The 16,121-nt window shown below is 32.0% G+C and overlaps 4 protein-coding genes across 4 annotated transcripts; 2 read left to right on the forward strand and 2 right to left on the reverse strand.

Annotated features, from left to right (window-relative positions):
* Positions 1-235: 235 nt before the first annotated feature.
* On the reverse strand, positions 236-1,460 carry LOC140747585 (uncharacterized). The gene has a single exon (XM_073080135.1). It carries the CDS (start codon positions 1,425-1,427, stop codon positions 237-239), a length of 1,191 nt encoding a protein of 396 aa, XP_072936236.1. The 5' UTR covers positions 1,428-1,460; the 3' UTR covers position 236.
* A 327-nt stretch (positions 1,461-1,787) lies between these two features.
* LOC140747587 (surfeit locus protein 6 homolog) lies at positions 1,788-3,994 on the forward strand. Its single transcript, XM_073080137.1, has 4 exons — positions 1,788-2,099; positions 2,517-2,888; positions 3,051-3,262; positions 3,773-3,994. The coding sequence occupies exons 1-4, from the start codon at positions 1,976-1,978 to the stop codon at positions 3,941-3,943; spliced, it is 879 nt and encodes a 292-aa protein (XP_072936238.1). The 5' UTR covers positions 1,788-1,975; the 3' UTR covers positions 3,944-3,994.
* A 3,979-nt stretch (positions 3,995-7,973) lies between these two features.
* On the reverse strand, positions 7,974-12,907 carry LOC140747586 (uncharacterized). The gene is made up of 2 exons (XM_073080136.1): positions 12,821-12,907; positions 7,974-12,529 (listed from the first exon to the last, which is right to left on the reverse strand). Exon 2 carries the CDS (start codon positions 12,513-12,515, stop codon positions 11,361-11,363), a length of 1,155 nt encoding a protein of 384 aa, XP_072936237.1. The 5' UTR covers positions 12,516-12,529; positions 12,821-12,907; the 3' UTR covers positions 7,974-11,360.
* Positions 12,908-13,153: 246 nt separating this feature from the next.
* Positions 13,154-14,655, forward strand: mRpL51 (mitochondrial ribosomal protein L51). Its single transcript, XM_073079350.1, has 4 exons — positions 13,154-13,316; positions 13,398-13,523; positions 13,886-14,030; positions 14,460-14,655. The coding sequence occupies exons 1-4, from the start codon at positions 13,255-13,257 to the stop codon at positions 14,601-14,603; spliced, it is 477 nt and encodes a 158-aa protein (XP_072935451.1). The 5' UTR covers positions 13,154-13,254; the 3' UTR covers positions 14,604-14,655.
* Positions 14,656-16,121: the final 1,466 nt, after the last annotated feature.

A 16,121-nucleotide genomic window follows, 5' to 3' on the forward strand; every position in this document is an offset into this window, starting at 1 on the left:
CTGACAATCTTGTTTCGTCACAGCTTAATAGATGGCGCTAGGGATGCCCCGTCATATATTTAAAGACTTATCTATCTTATGTAGCTACAACACACATAAATGTAAAGTGTTATTTTTGTATTGTTGAGCAATATCAGTTTTGCTTAAATTAAAATGAAAACTTTTAAAAATAATCTTGGCTTTGTAATATATTTTGCTTTGGTATAAATGAAAAAGAAATATTAAAACTTAAATAATTAAATATAAAACAATGAGTCCAAATCACTGCCTCCCGGTAGAGTCCCAAGAATGCTGGCTGCGTTGCCGCGTTGTATGGCCAAACTTATTCTTTGGCCAAAGTACGCACCAGCTCTTGGGTCTCCAGAAACGTCAACCAGACGCGACGACATTTCTTTGAAGAACCGTCGTGCTTCTGGCCCCCACGGACCCAGAGTCTCTACCGCAAACGGCACAAATATGTAGCCATCCCCCAAGGCTGCATATTTGCGCCGCTTCACAGATTCAGCCGCCTCTGCCGCACCTCCCGCATGCGTCGAGGTCACTGAAATATGGGATGGAGCCAGCGTATCCACGCAAGTCGCATCCCATACAAGTGACCTCCCCTGTTTCCAGGGAACGAGAGTCATACCGTCGGGCCGCTTGCCATCATCACGTGCAATACCATTCGGCTCAAGGCAAGCCGGCACGTTGATGGTAACAAGGGCCCTTCGGATGATATCGTTGACACACGCATGACGCGACAAGCGACCAGCACTGCGGCGGCAAGACAGTCCGTGGTGGCCAAACTGGCTGACATTTTCACCACAGAGACAGCGATGTGGCTCATTTGTTTTCATACCTAAACGCAGGCAGACACAAATTGAAAATGATATATTATCAAAAAACGTACCTAAATTGTATGATGGTAAAGCCTGCAGCCAAAAACCTGACTCTTTTTCAGAGACTGCTAAAAGACGAGCCCGCTCTGAAAGATTTTGTGAGTTGTCTAAAAGTTTTTTTTGGTAATATTTACAAATGGGCTCGTCCCACAATCTCTGAATAGTTTTGTCATCAGGAAAATTTTGCCCTGGGCAGGCCAATGTCCAGGCAGTTTCGGCTTCGTTCACATAAGCAATTTCAGGATTACTAAAAGACATTTTATGTAGTATCTTGTCAATTAAACTTTGTGTGCTATGTGAAGAAGCCAAAAACGCCGGTAAGGATACACTGGAAATTTTGCGAATTCCCAAACCTCCGTACCGAATAGGAAGGGAAGCCTGAGACCATGCATATTCGGAAAGATTACAATTAAGAATTTTGACAAGAGTGTTTCTAATGAGTGAATCCAGAGAATTTAGAATACTTGTAAATTTAAAAATAGGACTACATCTGCATAAATATGTAAACCTTGGAACGAAAAGACAATTTCTAATAATAAAAAAAGCCATATGAGAGTTGATTTCATAAAGTCTGTAAGATATATCATTAAATTTCTGAATATGTTGTTGTTTATTCGTTTCTGGAGACCCAAGAGCTGGTGCGTACTTTGGCCAAAGAATAAGTTTGGCCATACAACGCGGCAACGCAGCCAGCATTCTTGGGACTCTACCGGGAGGCAGTGATTTGGACTCATTGTTTTATATTTAATTATTTAAGTTTTAATATTTCTTTTTTGTTTAATTTATATTGTTTGTGTATATTGTATATAGATTTTAAGTTTGTAAATAGATAGATATATTATATCAAGTCAATTAATGTTAAATGGCGGTATAAATGTGAAAAACAAAAAAAAAAAAATACGTCAATGTCAATCAGTTGAAAATAAACATAACCTCAACTTCTTGTGCTCGGTACGAAAACTCGTGTTGTATTTATTTACAATTTACATTTAATTTACCTACACAAAAGTTGTAATATTCGTTTTTAATGTCATACATTTTGCATATACGGACCAATTGTATTTTGTTTTAATATCGCGGTTATAGATTTAAATCAAATGCCATCAAAAATGGCCCCAAATAAGAAACCATTAAAGAATAAACACATTAAAAATGGACTTCTCAAAGAAATTAACTTCTTGAAGAATATATTTTCAGTTATGTCGCTCCCCGTAAGAAAAGGTAACAAAGTACTAATGTTATTTTGCTTCTTTTAATTTCCAAGCTTACTTCTGAATTTTTTGACATAAAGATTAAGTCAAGAAAGTTAAAGGTGGAATTCCTGATTAATATTTTGTATTATATAAAGTTTTTTTTAAATATTAGTATAATGCAATAGACCTACATTTGGTGCTATAATTGCAGTTAGTATAAAAAAAATATTTCTAAATTTTAGTAGAAATGTTTTTGTTTCTGAGTGCTGTTTTTGAGTGCTGCAGGAGTTTATATAAGTTTCTTAAAATAAGATGTTTCAACTTAATTATCCTAATATAATAATCTACAGTATTTAAGTAATATTCAGAAAATTAGCAGTAACCAGCTAGAGAAACTCTAAAAAAAAAAATTATAAAACAGGTTATGATTATAAATATTTTTCAGGTGATGAAAATCAGGACTTTGAAATGACTAGTAGTTCTAAACAGAACGAAGAAAAAGAGTTACCACAGAGAGCCCGCAGCATCGCTGAGCTTGAAGAGAAACTCGAGAAAATAAAATCTCAAAACAAATTCAATCTTAAAAATAAGTTAGTCAAGAAAAGTTTAAGTAGTAAACTAAATAAAAAGTTAAAGAAAAGAGATAGACTTAATGCATACAAAACTAGAGTAAAGGGACCCATTGATGAAGTAGATGGGGTGGAGGATATAAAAGAAAAAGTGAAGGAGAAAGCTAATGTTACTCTCGCAAAACCTATTTTTAACACTGAAGGGAAACTCGTGTTTTCTAAATTTGATTTTGCTAAAGTTGGCAAAGGTGAGTGATGCAGCTTTCTATGCATGTATTAATATATTGATTATACTTTTTATCTGGGCTAATAAGGACATTTTTGTGTAATCCAAAGACTGAAGTTTTTAGTAGTAACAGACTAGACATGCTGCTTTATTTTCGTCTAAGATAGTATGTAATATTTTTCAGACAAAAAACCTAAAGAACACAAGGACCCAAAGAAAATACTGGAAAATATTAAGCAACAGGAACAGAAGTTCCAAGAACTGGCAGAGTCCGGAGACACGGATAAAGTGAAGGAGATGAAGCAGAAAATTCTATGGAAGAATACTTTGCAGAAAGCTGAGGGACAGAAAGTTAAAGATGATCCAACACTTTTGAAGAAGTCTATTAAAAGACAAGTAGGATGATGTTTTACATAATATTTATTTAAATAGGCTTAATATTCAGTTAGTTTAAATGATTTAAGCCTGCTTTATAATGTATTAATTTAAAGTGAATAAAATTGGAGTTTTAATTTTATTACTGAACTCCCTCTGGATGCCATGGGAAAGTTGAACTCATGCAAAACATGATATTACTCATACAAGCTTCTATTTCGTAGCTCATACAAGTTTGTATATATGTGAGAGTCAAATGTTGCAAGTGAATTTTAAATCAGTTGGGGTTAACTTATTGAACTGAAATCTTGCGTACAAGTCTGGAATGTACATGTATCTATGTAATGTACCTGATGACATTATATTAAATACAAAATGTTGAATACCCCAAGTTGCCCCACATATTATTTTGTATATACCCCTATGATATTATTATGGGTTTCAAATCAGATTTTCTACTAAAAACAAAATGAAGTTATTGAAAAACTTGTGTTTGAAAACTTTTTAATATAATCTTATTATAATTTACAGGAACAAAAGAAGAAGGTTAGTAAGAAACAGTGGGACAATAGGATACAGAGTGTAGAACAAAAGAAGGACGACAGACAAAAGAAGCGGAAAGAGAACATAATGAAAAAGAAGAAAGAGAAAAAAGCAAAGGTAGTGAAGGCCGCGACTAAGAGAGGGCGGGTGGTTATATGATAAAATTGAACAATTATATAAGTGAAAAGCTAAATAAATTCTTGTAATATACTTAATTTTTTTTTATTTTATGTCCTACTCTGTAAACACATTTTGCAAACTTGTGACACTTAAAGGAGATGTTTCATTTTCGGCCATCTCATGTACACTATAGCTAAAAAACACGAATAATTTGTGTAATTGAAGAAAAATACACATATATTATGATATCCTAAAGTATTCTTGTTTAAAAATATTTAAAATAAGCATTCCTCATTGAAATATGAAATATGGCGGAATACTGTCAATGTCAAGTTTTCAAAACTGTCGATGTCGGTCAGGGAACCTATGTGTACCCCACACATAGGTTACTATACTCTTTGGATGTCGGTAATTCTGTATTTCGCTGTGTTTGTCGTAAAGTTATTGTTACCTTAGTACTTTACAACCTGGCTTTTGTTTTGGGTATCCCGTCATTATTTCTGAATTTAATTAATTATTTATAATTATTATAACAAAACCACCTTTTAAATAGTATCTGGTTTTATAGATGTAAGTGACATGTCAAATTAAAAAAGAAGAAGTTGTCAATTTGATATGTGTAAAAGTGGATATATACATATTATATAATAGTCGACTCCAATGTAAACGTTCAATAAATATGTACTGATGAGAAGATTCCATTTCAATCCTGAATATGTTTCTGATCTGTGCTGCTTACGATTTTGGACTGATTTTACCTTACTTGTTTACCCAGTTTATGTTTTATGGACTATTGTGATTTTCGTGCGATCGCCGTGGATTGTGTTGACAAGGATTCAATATCATCAGGTAAAATATACATCAGTTAGTTGTATTAATCGACTAGAGAAGCTAATCTTTTTACATTTCTCTTTTTTTAGATAATTACAATAGCAAGACAAGTACATTCTTGGGATGACAAAATAATCAGTTATTATTGCAACTGCATCGCTGGGCAACGAACCGTACTCGTAGGTAGCTGCGCTCACATTATGACCATCGTTCGATGTTTGGCTGGTTGGCTTTGGCTTGGCTGAGGTCGTCACAGGATATTATAGAACCTGCTACATGATTGGATGAAAATATGGATAAGGAAAGATATTGAAAATGAATAAATAATGTATCTAAGTGAAGAATAAATAAAATATTATCTAAATGTATACTTAGTTGTTTTATTTACACACTTAAATGTTTTAACTAAAATAAATTGGTATAGAAGTACATATTTTGGTATGTTTGTTTTAAGTCAATATTTATGAAAGTAAATATAATTAATGTTTATAAAATATAGGCATTGTTTCTCAATACATACAATACAATATTTATATATCTATGCCCATTCGCGTAAAAAATATATTAAAAAGTATATATAGTAAGTATATAATGTATATAGTAAGTTAAAATAGAATGACAGATGACATTACGGTAATCACTACCGCCATGATGTTTTTCCACTGTTGTGTTGCAAGTTTAAGTGTAAATTATTGATTTTAAACAATTAAACGAAAATGATTTGAAGAAAATGAACCTCTACGAATTGTTCTTTGCATGTTTTCTTAGTTTTTAGTATAGTGTACAAAAGGTGGCCGGGAGCCCATACATTTTGAAACATCTCCTTTGTTGCACAAAATGATTGCATAAATTGGGTACTTGACAGTTATAACAATAAAATATGAAATATATCCAATATGATAGCTTATAAGTAAACATAAATTATGCAGTATTTAGTTTAATTTTTAATACGTTCTAAGTATTTTAATTTTTTAAAAGAAATTTTCGATTTTTTATCTGTGGATTTTAAATCCCAAAACGGCGACAGTGCTGCCTTAAATGTCAGGTGACGTCACTACATGCATAATAAACAAGACAAATAAAAATGATATCGTTTGCTGTTAGAGTTGGTTGAATTTATGTTGTGAACCGAAATGAATCCACAGTATATTAAAGCTGATAGCGTGAATCTGCTTAAAGAAGATATACAATGCAATAAATAAAAATGAATACAAAAGCTTCCGTGAAATAAAGAATGGAAATCACAAATAAACAACGTAAGTAAAATATTCTTTATATTTACATTTAATCATTTCGGACAGTTCAAACATTTCTTAACCGATTTCCGATAGAAGAAAGGTTGTCTTTAAGTGATTATCAAGCTTTTTAAACTATACTTATATTCTTATGTGAACTGCTCTAAGGTTATTTATTGGTTATATTTATATTTTCAGATCTTCGCGACACTCGTATAGTAACGACGCTATAGGGTATGTGCAGTTTAAGAGGCAGGCAAGTTTGTATTTCATGAAAAGTAAAAGTTGTCCTGAATACAAGGTACATCAAAAGTCATGCTCAGTGTCCATGACTGTATATGAAAAACAAAGTATTATTAAATGTGATGACTGTCCTGCCTCCCAAGGATGCAGCAAACATGATTTAATGTGGAGTCATAGAAAGTGAGGAACCAAAAGTTTCAAAGGTGGTCAGCACTCTGAAGTACATAAAGTAAAGGAAATGGGAAATAGTAGTTCTTTACTTGAGTTACAAGATGAAGGAAGGAAAAAGACCATACAGTTGCTGTTATTGCACTACAGATTTCTCAAAATGACAATGATAAAAATTATATATCTAGTTGTTACAGAAAATAATTTTAAAAATGAAGAAAGTACACACTCAAGCAGCACAAAAATTCAGCTTAGCAAGACCTTCAATATACAAGAAAATAACAGCTTCAAAATGCTTTGAGGTTATCTGTAGTAATTATTGTAAATGTAACATATAATGATAAATATATACAAAAGTTCTACGGTGTGTATTCAATAATAGACCCATATAAACCCAACAAACAAAGCAGTCGGTTAATAAAAGATTAAAATTAGCAAATCATGTATTTTTAATTTTATAGTAAGTTAATCCGTGCATGTAATAATAACTCAGTAATCGAAATAGTTTGTTTCTTTTTAATTACAGAATAAGGCCTTAAATTAGAGAATTCTCGTAGACGTCTTTTAATTCATTTATTCTATTCTTAACTAATACTATTCTAACTCTATTCTTATCGTAGACATCTTTATAATATATTAAATATATGAATACTTTAACATGCTGTTTTGTTCCGATTACATCCGGGTTTGATGATTTAGAGTAGAGGAATCACTCCTTATTCTTTTTTCTTATTAATACTTCTATTATATGTTTGAATCCTCTGTCTGCAAGTTCTTTTAACGTTTATGAGATTTCGGTTTAGGACCGTGTATAAGCAAATTTGTTAGGATATTTAGCGATCGTACTTGTACACATCGTCACTGCACACGTCTTATAACTTGTCATTTATTTCAATTTTAGTTATAAAAGCTAAATAACTCCCTATTTTCTTCCGAGCGTTGTTTGTTTACAGTATAATGACGTGTCGCCACAAAATGACACTTGACCGCCTGATTTAACGCGACGTTCCGTTCACCGTAAAGAAACTTTGTTTTTTATTAATAAATAGCCCTTTTTTCGAAAAAGTGGTCAATGAAAGGCATATATAATTCGTATACTAATTCATTACAACACTTTCCCAAAAAGTGTCAAGTAGCCAATTTAAGCTAGTTACATAATATTACTAATGTACTTCAATACAATGTTTATGTACGCAATGGGCACAATTTTTAAAAGTATATAAAGCTCATTTTTTATTCTATTCGCGAATTCATTTAATATGAATAACGCCATAAGATATGCTTGGTGTTCCTTTATAGTCAAGAAAAAAGATGTCTTCGGTAATAAGGGCAGAACTAGAGAGAGACATTGCAGCGCCATCTATAATATTATTGCACTGAAAAAAAACCGGAAAAGACCCTTTACTTATGAGGATAAAATAAATAAACGAAATGTAGTCTTTAATAAATTTAAAGGTTTTAAAATGGTAAAATAAAATTGTTTATATTGAAGAAGTTACAATTTAGTAAAGTAGGGTTTTGTATTCAATAGGCAGTTAGTTGTAAGAAAAACTAGAAACTGCTAGTAATGTATAGGAACGAAATAAAAACACTTTTATAACGGAAAGTAACTTGTTTATTCGTGACAGTTATGCATAGATACGCTATTTTCATAATACAGTACCTTAAAATTGGGTAGCTAGCCCCTACGTTTAAAATGTAAAGCAAATTACTTTAGGTAACAGAGGTAGCAGCCCGTTTGCACAATTGCTCCCAAAAAGGTATGAAATATAGATGCAAATTTGGCGTTTATGGTTACATCAATGGAATTGAAGGAGGGATAGATACACATTTAATTGGAAAACAAGCTTTAAATATTAGCGGAAATTGCACTGTTTTACAGTCTAATATGCTACTGTTATAGAGATAAACTATATCCTATGTATTAATAACTAAATTCATATGAACACATTTTTTCTTAATCCTAGGTGCATTTAAACATAATACACCGCGCTAAATACCTACAGAGAATTTAAAATATGGGTTACATTTCTTTGCATTTCTATTTATGTCAAATTTATACAAATTGTGGTTATAAAAATCGAATTAAAATAATTATACATTAATCTGTTTTGTACTAGGTGCTGGTTTAGCGGCAATGATATCATATATTACATTATAATTCATTGTGCATTCATAAAATAACTGCATAATAAAAACTTGTCATCAGAGGTACTACAAACTGCACCGACAGATTCGATATACAATTTAAGTATGTGATCAATTTAGCTGAATGTATTATAATATAAATAACAATATTGATAACCTTAAAATTATGTGAAGTATGATTGATGTGCAACTTAAACAATGTTAATATAATGTATAGGTATATAATATTTTAATGCTTGTTCATACACCAACAAGCTGCTTGTGTTATCTAACTACTCTTAAGACATTAGGCATGGTGCTAAAAATTTACATAAAATTCTTTTAAAACTCAGACTTAACAAAATTTTAAGAAATTGGTGGGATTGTGATATAGATTCGGCAAGGATCTTATTGGACGCGGAGAGATGTAAGTGTCATTTTTTTGGAAAATAATAATAGCATGATCGTATTATTTGGTTTTAAACAAACTAGTTTGAACGACGATTGCTATTATTTTACGTCCAAATTTTCATTTAGAGCCCTGCCGAACTATACATATAAATTCTTCGTCCTTAGTAATTTTTGGGTAAATGGTATTAAGATTTTGCTCAATAAATTTATTCGAGGACTGCAAAGTCGCTATAAATAATATATAAAATAATGACCTTACCAATTTAAACTACCTATAAAAAAGAAAACCGCTAACTATACCATCAGGTACAAAAATTTTAACATAAAATATTTCATGCAAGTTCCTATTTAAAAGTGGGTACTTACAGGAGCATTACTAGTATTTTGTCTGTAATTCTCAGTCGTTACAGACATTACAGAACATAAAATCAGATAGGTCCTATAAACTAAGCAATGCACCTTTGATATTATGTGAACAGATGAAAATAGAAATAAAGTTTTTTTACATTCTTATTAGGTTTTATAAAAATAACGAAAATTTACTCATTTTGGCAATGATAAAAAGGCTGATTCGTAATTTAATTAGGCATTCCATTAATTATCACATTAATTATTACTTGTGATTATATTTATAACCCATCGCCATTGATTTAGCTGTAAAGTTGATTAACATTATTTCTATTTAATTTCAATACAATAACTTTGTCATAGAGAATAAAAAAAAATACGCCGATTCAAAAATAACAAAATTCTTGACATAAATGACATAGATAGAATACTAGTATTTATCATGCAATGTTAATTGAGCGAATACTCCACATTTATTGTCTCGGTCCTAATTTAATGTAGAAAACATTATAAATACTACATACTTGAATCAAAATAATATGAATGAAATTTCATTGACTCAAAATTGATAATTTTTGAATATGAAGTTACGAATCATTATCCCTACAAATGAATATTCAAATATGAAACAATTGGGTCTCTAACAATAAAATATACCCACTATATTAAACATAATTATATTAATTAGGGGTTATAACTACTATGATTAAACCTAAAGGTCATAAAAATAAACGAGTTTATGTATTAAAACAAATGTAAATAGCAACAATTAGCATTAAATATGAAAAATATGAACATAAAAGCCTCCGATTGATTTTCCAACTAACTTCAATAAATAAAAAAATATAATCAAATATATCAAAATGTAGAAGTGCTTGAAAGCACAATAATTGCGTGTACTTCTTAGTACTTAATATAATAAGGCTTCATAACCTTAACATAGCCTCATTAACATGATTTTATATTGCAATAATGTAATATTAGCTACTACAATAAACATTGAGGTCCTATTACATCTGCTGCTAGAAAAATAAAAAAATAGAATTTTATCCCAGAATGAGAACAGAATATGACATGTAAAAATATTTTAAAAAATATTTTTCGAATAATACAAATGTATTTACTTTCATATTACAATATGGGTTATATGGATGTAACAGGACCTTAAATAATAATCCTATGGATATGAGTGATAATATTCAGTGTATAACACTTCAAGAATAAATATTTTGAGTTTATAATTCAACAAAAAAATTTATAATCATAACATGCTCCAGGCTAAGCCAATGGTCATTGCACTTTTCAAAGGTTGCTTAGATCTAATGTCATGAAACAGAATGTCCCATATATAAAAGTTGTCTTAAAATATTTGAAATACACTTAGTATGCAAATGCTCCTACATTTATATTTTTGTCTTTGGAGTGTGATGTACATGAGGGCACTGGAAAATAGAATGTGCCTCGCGTACAGCCTCCACTGACCACTTACTTGTATATAAAACTTAGGTACTCTAAAATATACCCTAAAAATTATAAAAAAAATATAGCTCTTACAATTTTCCAAAATAGAAAAATAAAAAATGTTTAATGTAATACTGCACACTAATAATTATTATTCTAAATCAGTCAAGGCATTGTTATATTCAAATAATAATAAATAATGTATCTGTAAATTTACAATATGGTGGTATGATCTGATTTACAATAAGTAAAGCTGATTTTGTGGAAATCTTATGTGTACTGATTTTAAGTAATGAAATTAAAAGATAATAACAATTTGAGCATACTCTTGTGTTTCATACTTCCCGATTATAAAGTGGTCATAAAATACATGAGTTCTCCAATATTATGTTCTCATTACAAGCATGTGCTCAAATCACTATGATGCTTACTCTAACTGTAACTTACTCCCTACTGCTTAAATTTAAATGGTAATAATAAAGCAAGTCGTGAGGCGGGATATTTGCATCAGTCTTGTGAAATTCTCAATTGTGAAAATTATTACTGTCATTGATTTAACTATTTGGTAATCTGTAAAAAATGAAATCAATAAACCCTTAACTAAAGTTAGCCTAAATAATTATAACATTTCATCAGTTCATCTCAGACTTTAAAGATGAAAGTGTTGCGTCCAGCACACGACCTGTTGCATAACCAGGTATGTTCAAGTAGGCAGGTTTGTCATGCTCGCACAGTCCCGGCTGTGTGCAGCATCTGTTCATGGAAGTAGGGGCGGCACTCACTTGTCCGCCCTGGCTGCTCCCGGCATCAGATGTTACACCTTGACAGATAAGCTTGTGGTTCGTAAACTGCTCTAGTGAGCGTAGTTGTTCACCACAATTATCACACTTCAATTCCCTGGCATGTACTTTCTTGTGACTGTTCAAGGATCTGGAGTTATCGAACACCTTTGTGCACATATCGCAATATTTCAACACCTTCTCGCCCGTACACACCACTTTATGGTTATTGAGTCTGTCCAATGACATGTATCGTTTGTTATTACAAAGGTCACATTTGAATTGCTTCTGAGGTACCCGTCCAGTGTGAACTTGCATGTGCTTACGTAAGTTACTTTTATCTTTTATGTACTTTGAACAGACGGTACACTTGTTTACATCTTTACGGGTGTGACTTGAGTCCAAATGTCTTCGTAAGTGTGATTTCTTGTGGAATGGCTCCAAACAAATTTGACATCTGAAAGGTTTCTGGGCTGGATGCACGCCGGTCAAGTGGGTGTTGAACTCGAGGATGGTGGGGTAGCTTTTTCGACAGTGAGGGCAGTGAAAGAGCTTGCGACATATGGCTATGCTGGAGTCGCAGAACGGGTCTGAACAATCGTCGCAGAACGAGTCTAAGCCAGCGGGTGGAGTCGCCGTCTGGTACTGTTCGATCTCTGTGTGCAAGGGATCGTGGTCGGGTGTGCCCGCGCCACTAGGCTCCTGTTTCACTTTTGTTTGATCACTGTTCTCCGAGAAGTCGTCCTGCGACGGAACACTGCGCGACGTGCTAGCGAGCATCCACCAGGGGTTGTAATGCCAGGCGCCCAGTCCGGACTGCACGCCCTGCCCGCTCTTTATGTCACTTGGCTTAGTTTGTGTTTCGGCATTTGAGAAACCAGGAAAACTGGGCAGCTCCTGGTGCTTAGATCTGGACGATTCAAATATGCTGTGTTGCGATATAAGATTTTCATAATCGCTCGAATCCAACTTCCTTTCATTGCGATCATTTGAATCCCTCTTAGACATATTTTTATATGTATCTGGAAATAAAGCCGAGCTTTGATGAATAAGGACACCTTTTTGTATCTATACAGTGTCATGTGGAGAAAATTTCTAATAAGAACAAAACAAAACTTTCAAGTTGTTTACGTGAAGTCAAGTAAATAGGTAATGTTATATCATGAAGTAAACAAACAACGTAAATGCGCGCAGTGGCGCGACACTATTGTAATATTACTTTTTAAAGCCATCGCATCAATATTCTTATAATTGTAATAACACCAGTGACATTTACACATTTATGAATAGTTTTAAACAAGACTAATACATACTTTCAATATTTATCTTTTTCCCTCACAAATTTCAACAAAATTTCAAAGCAGGTCAGCCATTTTGTTTGGATTTAAGTCATATTATCAGATTTCACAGATAAAACGAAATAGTTATTTTTTCATTATTATAGAGTATATATTACACGATGTAAACTTAAGCACAATTTATGTAATAATTATTTATTTCAGATTAAAGGATTGTTAAATCTTATATTAAATATATCTAATACTCAGAGTAAATATTACCAATTACTCTGGGGTCTTCTTGATTGATTTCCACGAATTTTTCGCAACTTTCGAAACTCTGATTGATTGATTCTAGTGACATTGACACTTGTCACACTGACTTTGACGTCCTATTGGGTGACTTGAATTGAATATAGGTTAGTTGTTGAATAAAAGCTTTTTAACAATAAGATATTTATTTAAAACAAATGGAGTGGTTAGGATCTACTATATTAAGAACACTATGGAGACCAACTATAAATGCAATGAGGTAAACGATTGACAAATTTTACAAAAATAAACATAATTGTTCTGTAGTAGTCGACAGATATTAAATTCTCTTGTTTTCTAGGACGAAACATCAGTATCATGCAGAAAAACCTAGGATAGTGAGGAGATATGGTTATGAAGAAAAAATTTGGAGTGGAGGTCTACTTCCTCGTGGGCCTGGGCATCGATTACCCATTCCAGAATACAGGTGAGTTACATAGTATTTGTAGTAAAACCATTAGGGTCCCACTTCTGGGCACGGTTCGCTCTCTGAGTAAGAGGGGTTTAGGCCACAGTCCATTGTGCTGATCATGTGCGTATTAGGGGTGATCACACACTGTTTAGAATTTTTTTAATTATATTCAGGTATGTATGTTTTTCTTCACTATTAGAGAAGTGATCAATAATTTCTAGTATGCTTAACTTGGTCACATACCTTGCATAATATCATGCCTGGGGTTCCAATCTCAGACCCTCAAATTTGAAGGATAATTTTAAAACACTAGGCTACATTGGTTTTCATCTACAATATTAAGATTTAATCCAATTTAATTCCTCATTATTTTTCAGACCTGCAAATGTTTGGACAGAGCGAAAAGCTTTGTTTGGGCAAAATGACTACATAGATATATTAGGGCCTGGTACCATACATCCAGTGAAAACTCTTTACACAATACCATCATGGATTAGAGGTGTTAGCGGTCATGAATATCACGTAAGTTAAATATGTACAAATAATAAATGGTAAAACTTAATTATTTTTCAACGTGAACTTTACAAAAAAGTTGTAAATTTTACTTCTAACTATATAATATGTATGTTTGATATTTGAAATAGGTGATGCACTCAACTGCATCAATAATATTATATTTTAATACTGCTTTTTTTGATAAAGTAATATGAAAATAAGTCTTTTATCTGATAGCCACTCTCACTCATGCACATTTGTAATCAACTTCAGATAAGAATCCTATCAGAGATTGACCACAGGTGCTTTGCTATCCAAGGACTACATTGAAACGTCCGAAACAATTATGCCTTCCTTGCTACACCAAAATATTATAATGCTTATCAGTGCTGTTATGAGTGTGGAGGTGTGGTGGTGCACTAACTTCATATTCTAAAGTAATATATTTCTTTCCAGATTCTGTTAAGAAAGAAGAAAATGTTTGCCAGAACTGGAACACCAAAAATCAGACCAACGAAGTGGAAGGAACTGGAGAAGCGATTGTCCTTCCTTTATAGAAAATTGAATAGAAAAACGAAAACTGGCATGTCTCCTAATTAATGTTTGTTGTAGTTTAAGTAGTTCATAGTATCTAATAAAAGTTTTTAATCCACTTATGTTTTCTTGATTTATATTATCTGTTCTGTTTATAAATACAGAACCTTCCCAAGTATACACAATGCAACTATATAGACATTTGGTTGTAAAGTTAGTTATGTGAGTGAATGAGTTGTAGAAAAGTTTAAGAAATATTTTTTCTAAATGTGTGCCTTTGTATTGGGTAGATCACAGAAAAACAAATATAGGTCTGTCGGATAAACAAAGTATGTTTTCATTCAATATAGATTTTTTATGCCATTTATAACTACAATACAAGGGATGAAATATTAGCATAAACAAGTTTCCATATTTTAGAAATTATACTTTGTGGCTACCTTCGATCACTAATAAGAACTAGATACACAATCAGCGACAAAAAATGGCGCGACGAAAAGAGCACCCAAATAGACATTTGGGTGCGCTTTTAGGTTAGTAGTGTTTGAACGTTCGGAGAATAAACATGCCTCAGTGCTCGTTCAAAACTGCAAAAATCACACGTCTAGTACGCTAACAAATGATGGAATATCGTATTTTCGGTAAGTATTATTATTATAAGTAGGTAATTGCTATCACTCAATTATAAATACTGCTATTTCGTTCGTAAATAATTTATTTTTAAGTTTTAAAAATTATCAACAAAAATCAACAGAATGTATAAACCATTTAAATTGTAAAGTCTGTTACTAAACGTACAATTCTTACTATTGCAAGCCCACTTGATTTGTTCGGGTTACATGGTGACTCTGTTCTTACTTGAATGGAGACGCTATTGTTTTATATTTTTTTCTTTAATTTAATTTTTTTTTTCTTTTTTTGTTATGTAAAAATATTTGTTTTGTATAATAATTAAACATAGGCAATGAGTAAATAGTAAATGAGTGAAATGAAATTATTAAGTAAATTATTATTTAATATATTTTATGATGTCTTTTCATCCAACTGCCGCGACAATAGTCATAGAATTATTATAATAAAGTCTATTGTCGAAAGATACACTAAAATAAGATTGCTTAACATAGCCAAAAAAGATACGGAAAAAAAATAAAAATCCATCGAAAAGACTGTTTTCCAATGAACTCACTTTATTCAAGGGAATTAATGGCATCCTGTTGATTCCATATTTTTATTTTTACTCGACTGCCAAGGAAGGGTTATATTTTTTGCACGTATCTTGTATGTATCTTTATAAGCGGACTTTAGCTGCACTGCATTTTATTCCCTCGGATCTAACATACGGCTGGGTGAATTTCGACAGTTAAGGTGTCATTATATTCGTCTCAAATATCCAAATGTCCTTAGATAGGTGTTGGAAAAAACTCTAAATTTAAGAAGAAATATACAACGGATTTCTGTCACTACAAAGTAAGCAAGTAATTTAATTAAAATAATCAAAAACCCGACTGCACTATAAAGGCTGAAGTAGAATTTTCAAAAACAGTGAAATGGGCGTTTCATCATTTTTTAGCAAGAAAGCCAAAA

Source organism: Epargyreus clarus, unplaced genomic scaffold, assembly GCF_041222505.1.
Source record: "Epargyreus clarus isolate Ecla_fem2 unplaced genomic scaffold, WU_Ecla_fem_2.2 ptg000014l, whole genome shotgun sequence".
NCBI lineage: Eukaryota > Metazoa > Arthropoda > Insecta > Lepidoptera > Hesperiidae > Epargyreus > Epargyreus clarus.

Bases quoted from the DNA above. Each gene is read 5' to 3' on its own strand.
- LOC140747585 (XM_073080135.1), bottom strand. From the start codon at position 1,427: ATGGCTTTTTTTATTATTAGAAATTGTCTTTTCGTTCCAAGGTTTACA.
- LOC140747587 (XM_073080137.1), top strand. From the start codon at position 1,976: ATGCCATCAAAAATGGCCCCAAATAAGAAACCATTAAAGAATAAACAC. The intron at 2,100-2,516 runs GTAACAAAGTAC...AATATTTTTCAG, and splicing joins GTCGCTCCCCGTAAGAAAAG to GTGATGAAAATCAGGACTTT. The intron at 2,889-3,050 runs GTGAGTGATGCA...AATATTTTTCAG, and splicing joins TTTTGCTAAAGTTGGCAAAG to ACAAAAAACCTAAAGAACAC.
- LOC140747586 (XM_073080136.1), bottom strand. From the start codon at position 12,515: ATGTCTAAGAGGGATTCAAATGATCGCAATGAAAGGAAGTTGGATTCG.
- mRpL51 (XM_073079350.1), top strand. From the start codon at position 13,255: ATGGAGTGGTTAGGATCTACTATATTAAGAACACTATGGAGACCAACT. The intron at 13,317-13,397 runs GTAAACGATTGA...CTTGTTTTCTAG, and splicing joins CCAACTATAAATGCAATGAG to GACGAAACATCAGTATCATG. The intron at 14,031-14,459 runs GTAAGTTAAATA...ATTTCTTTCCAG, and splicing joins TTAGCGGTCATGAATATCAC to ATTCTGTTAAGAAAGAAGAA.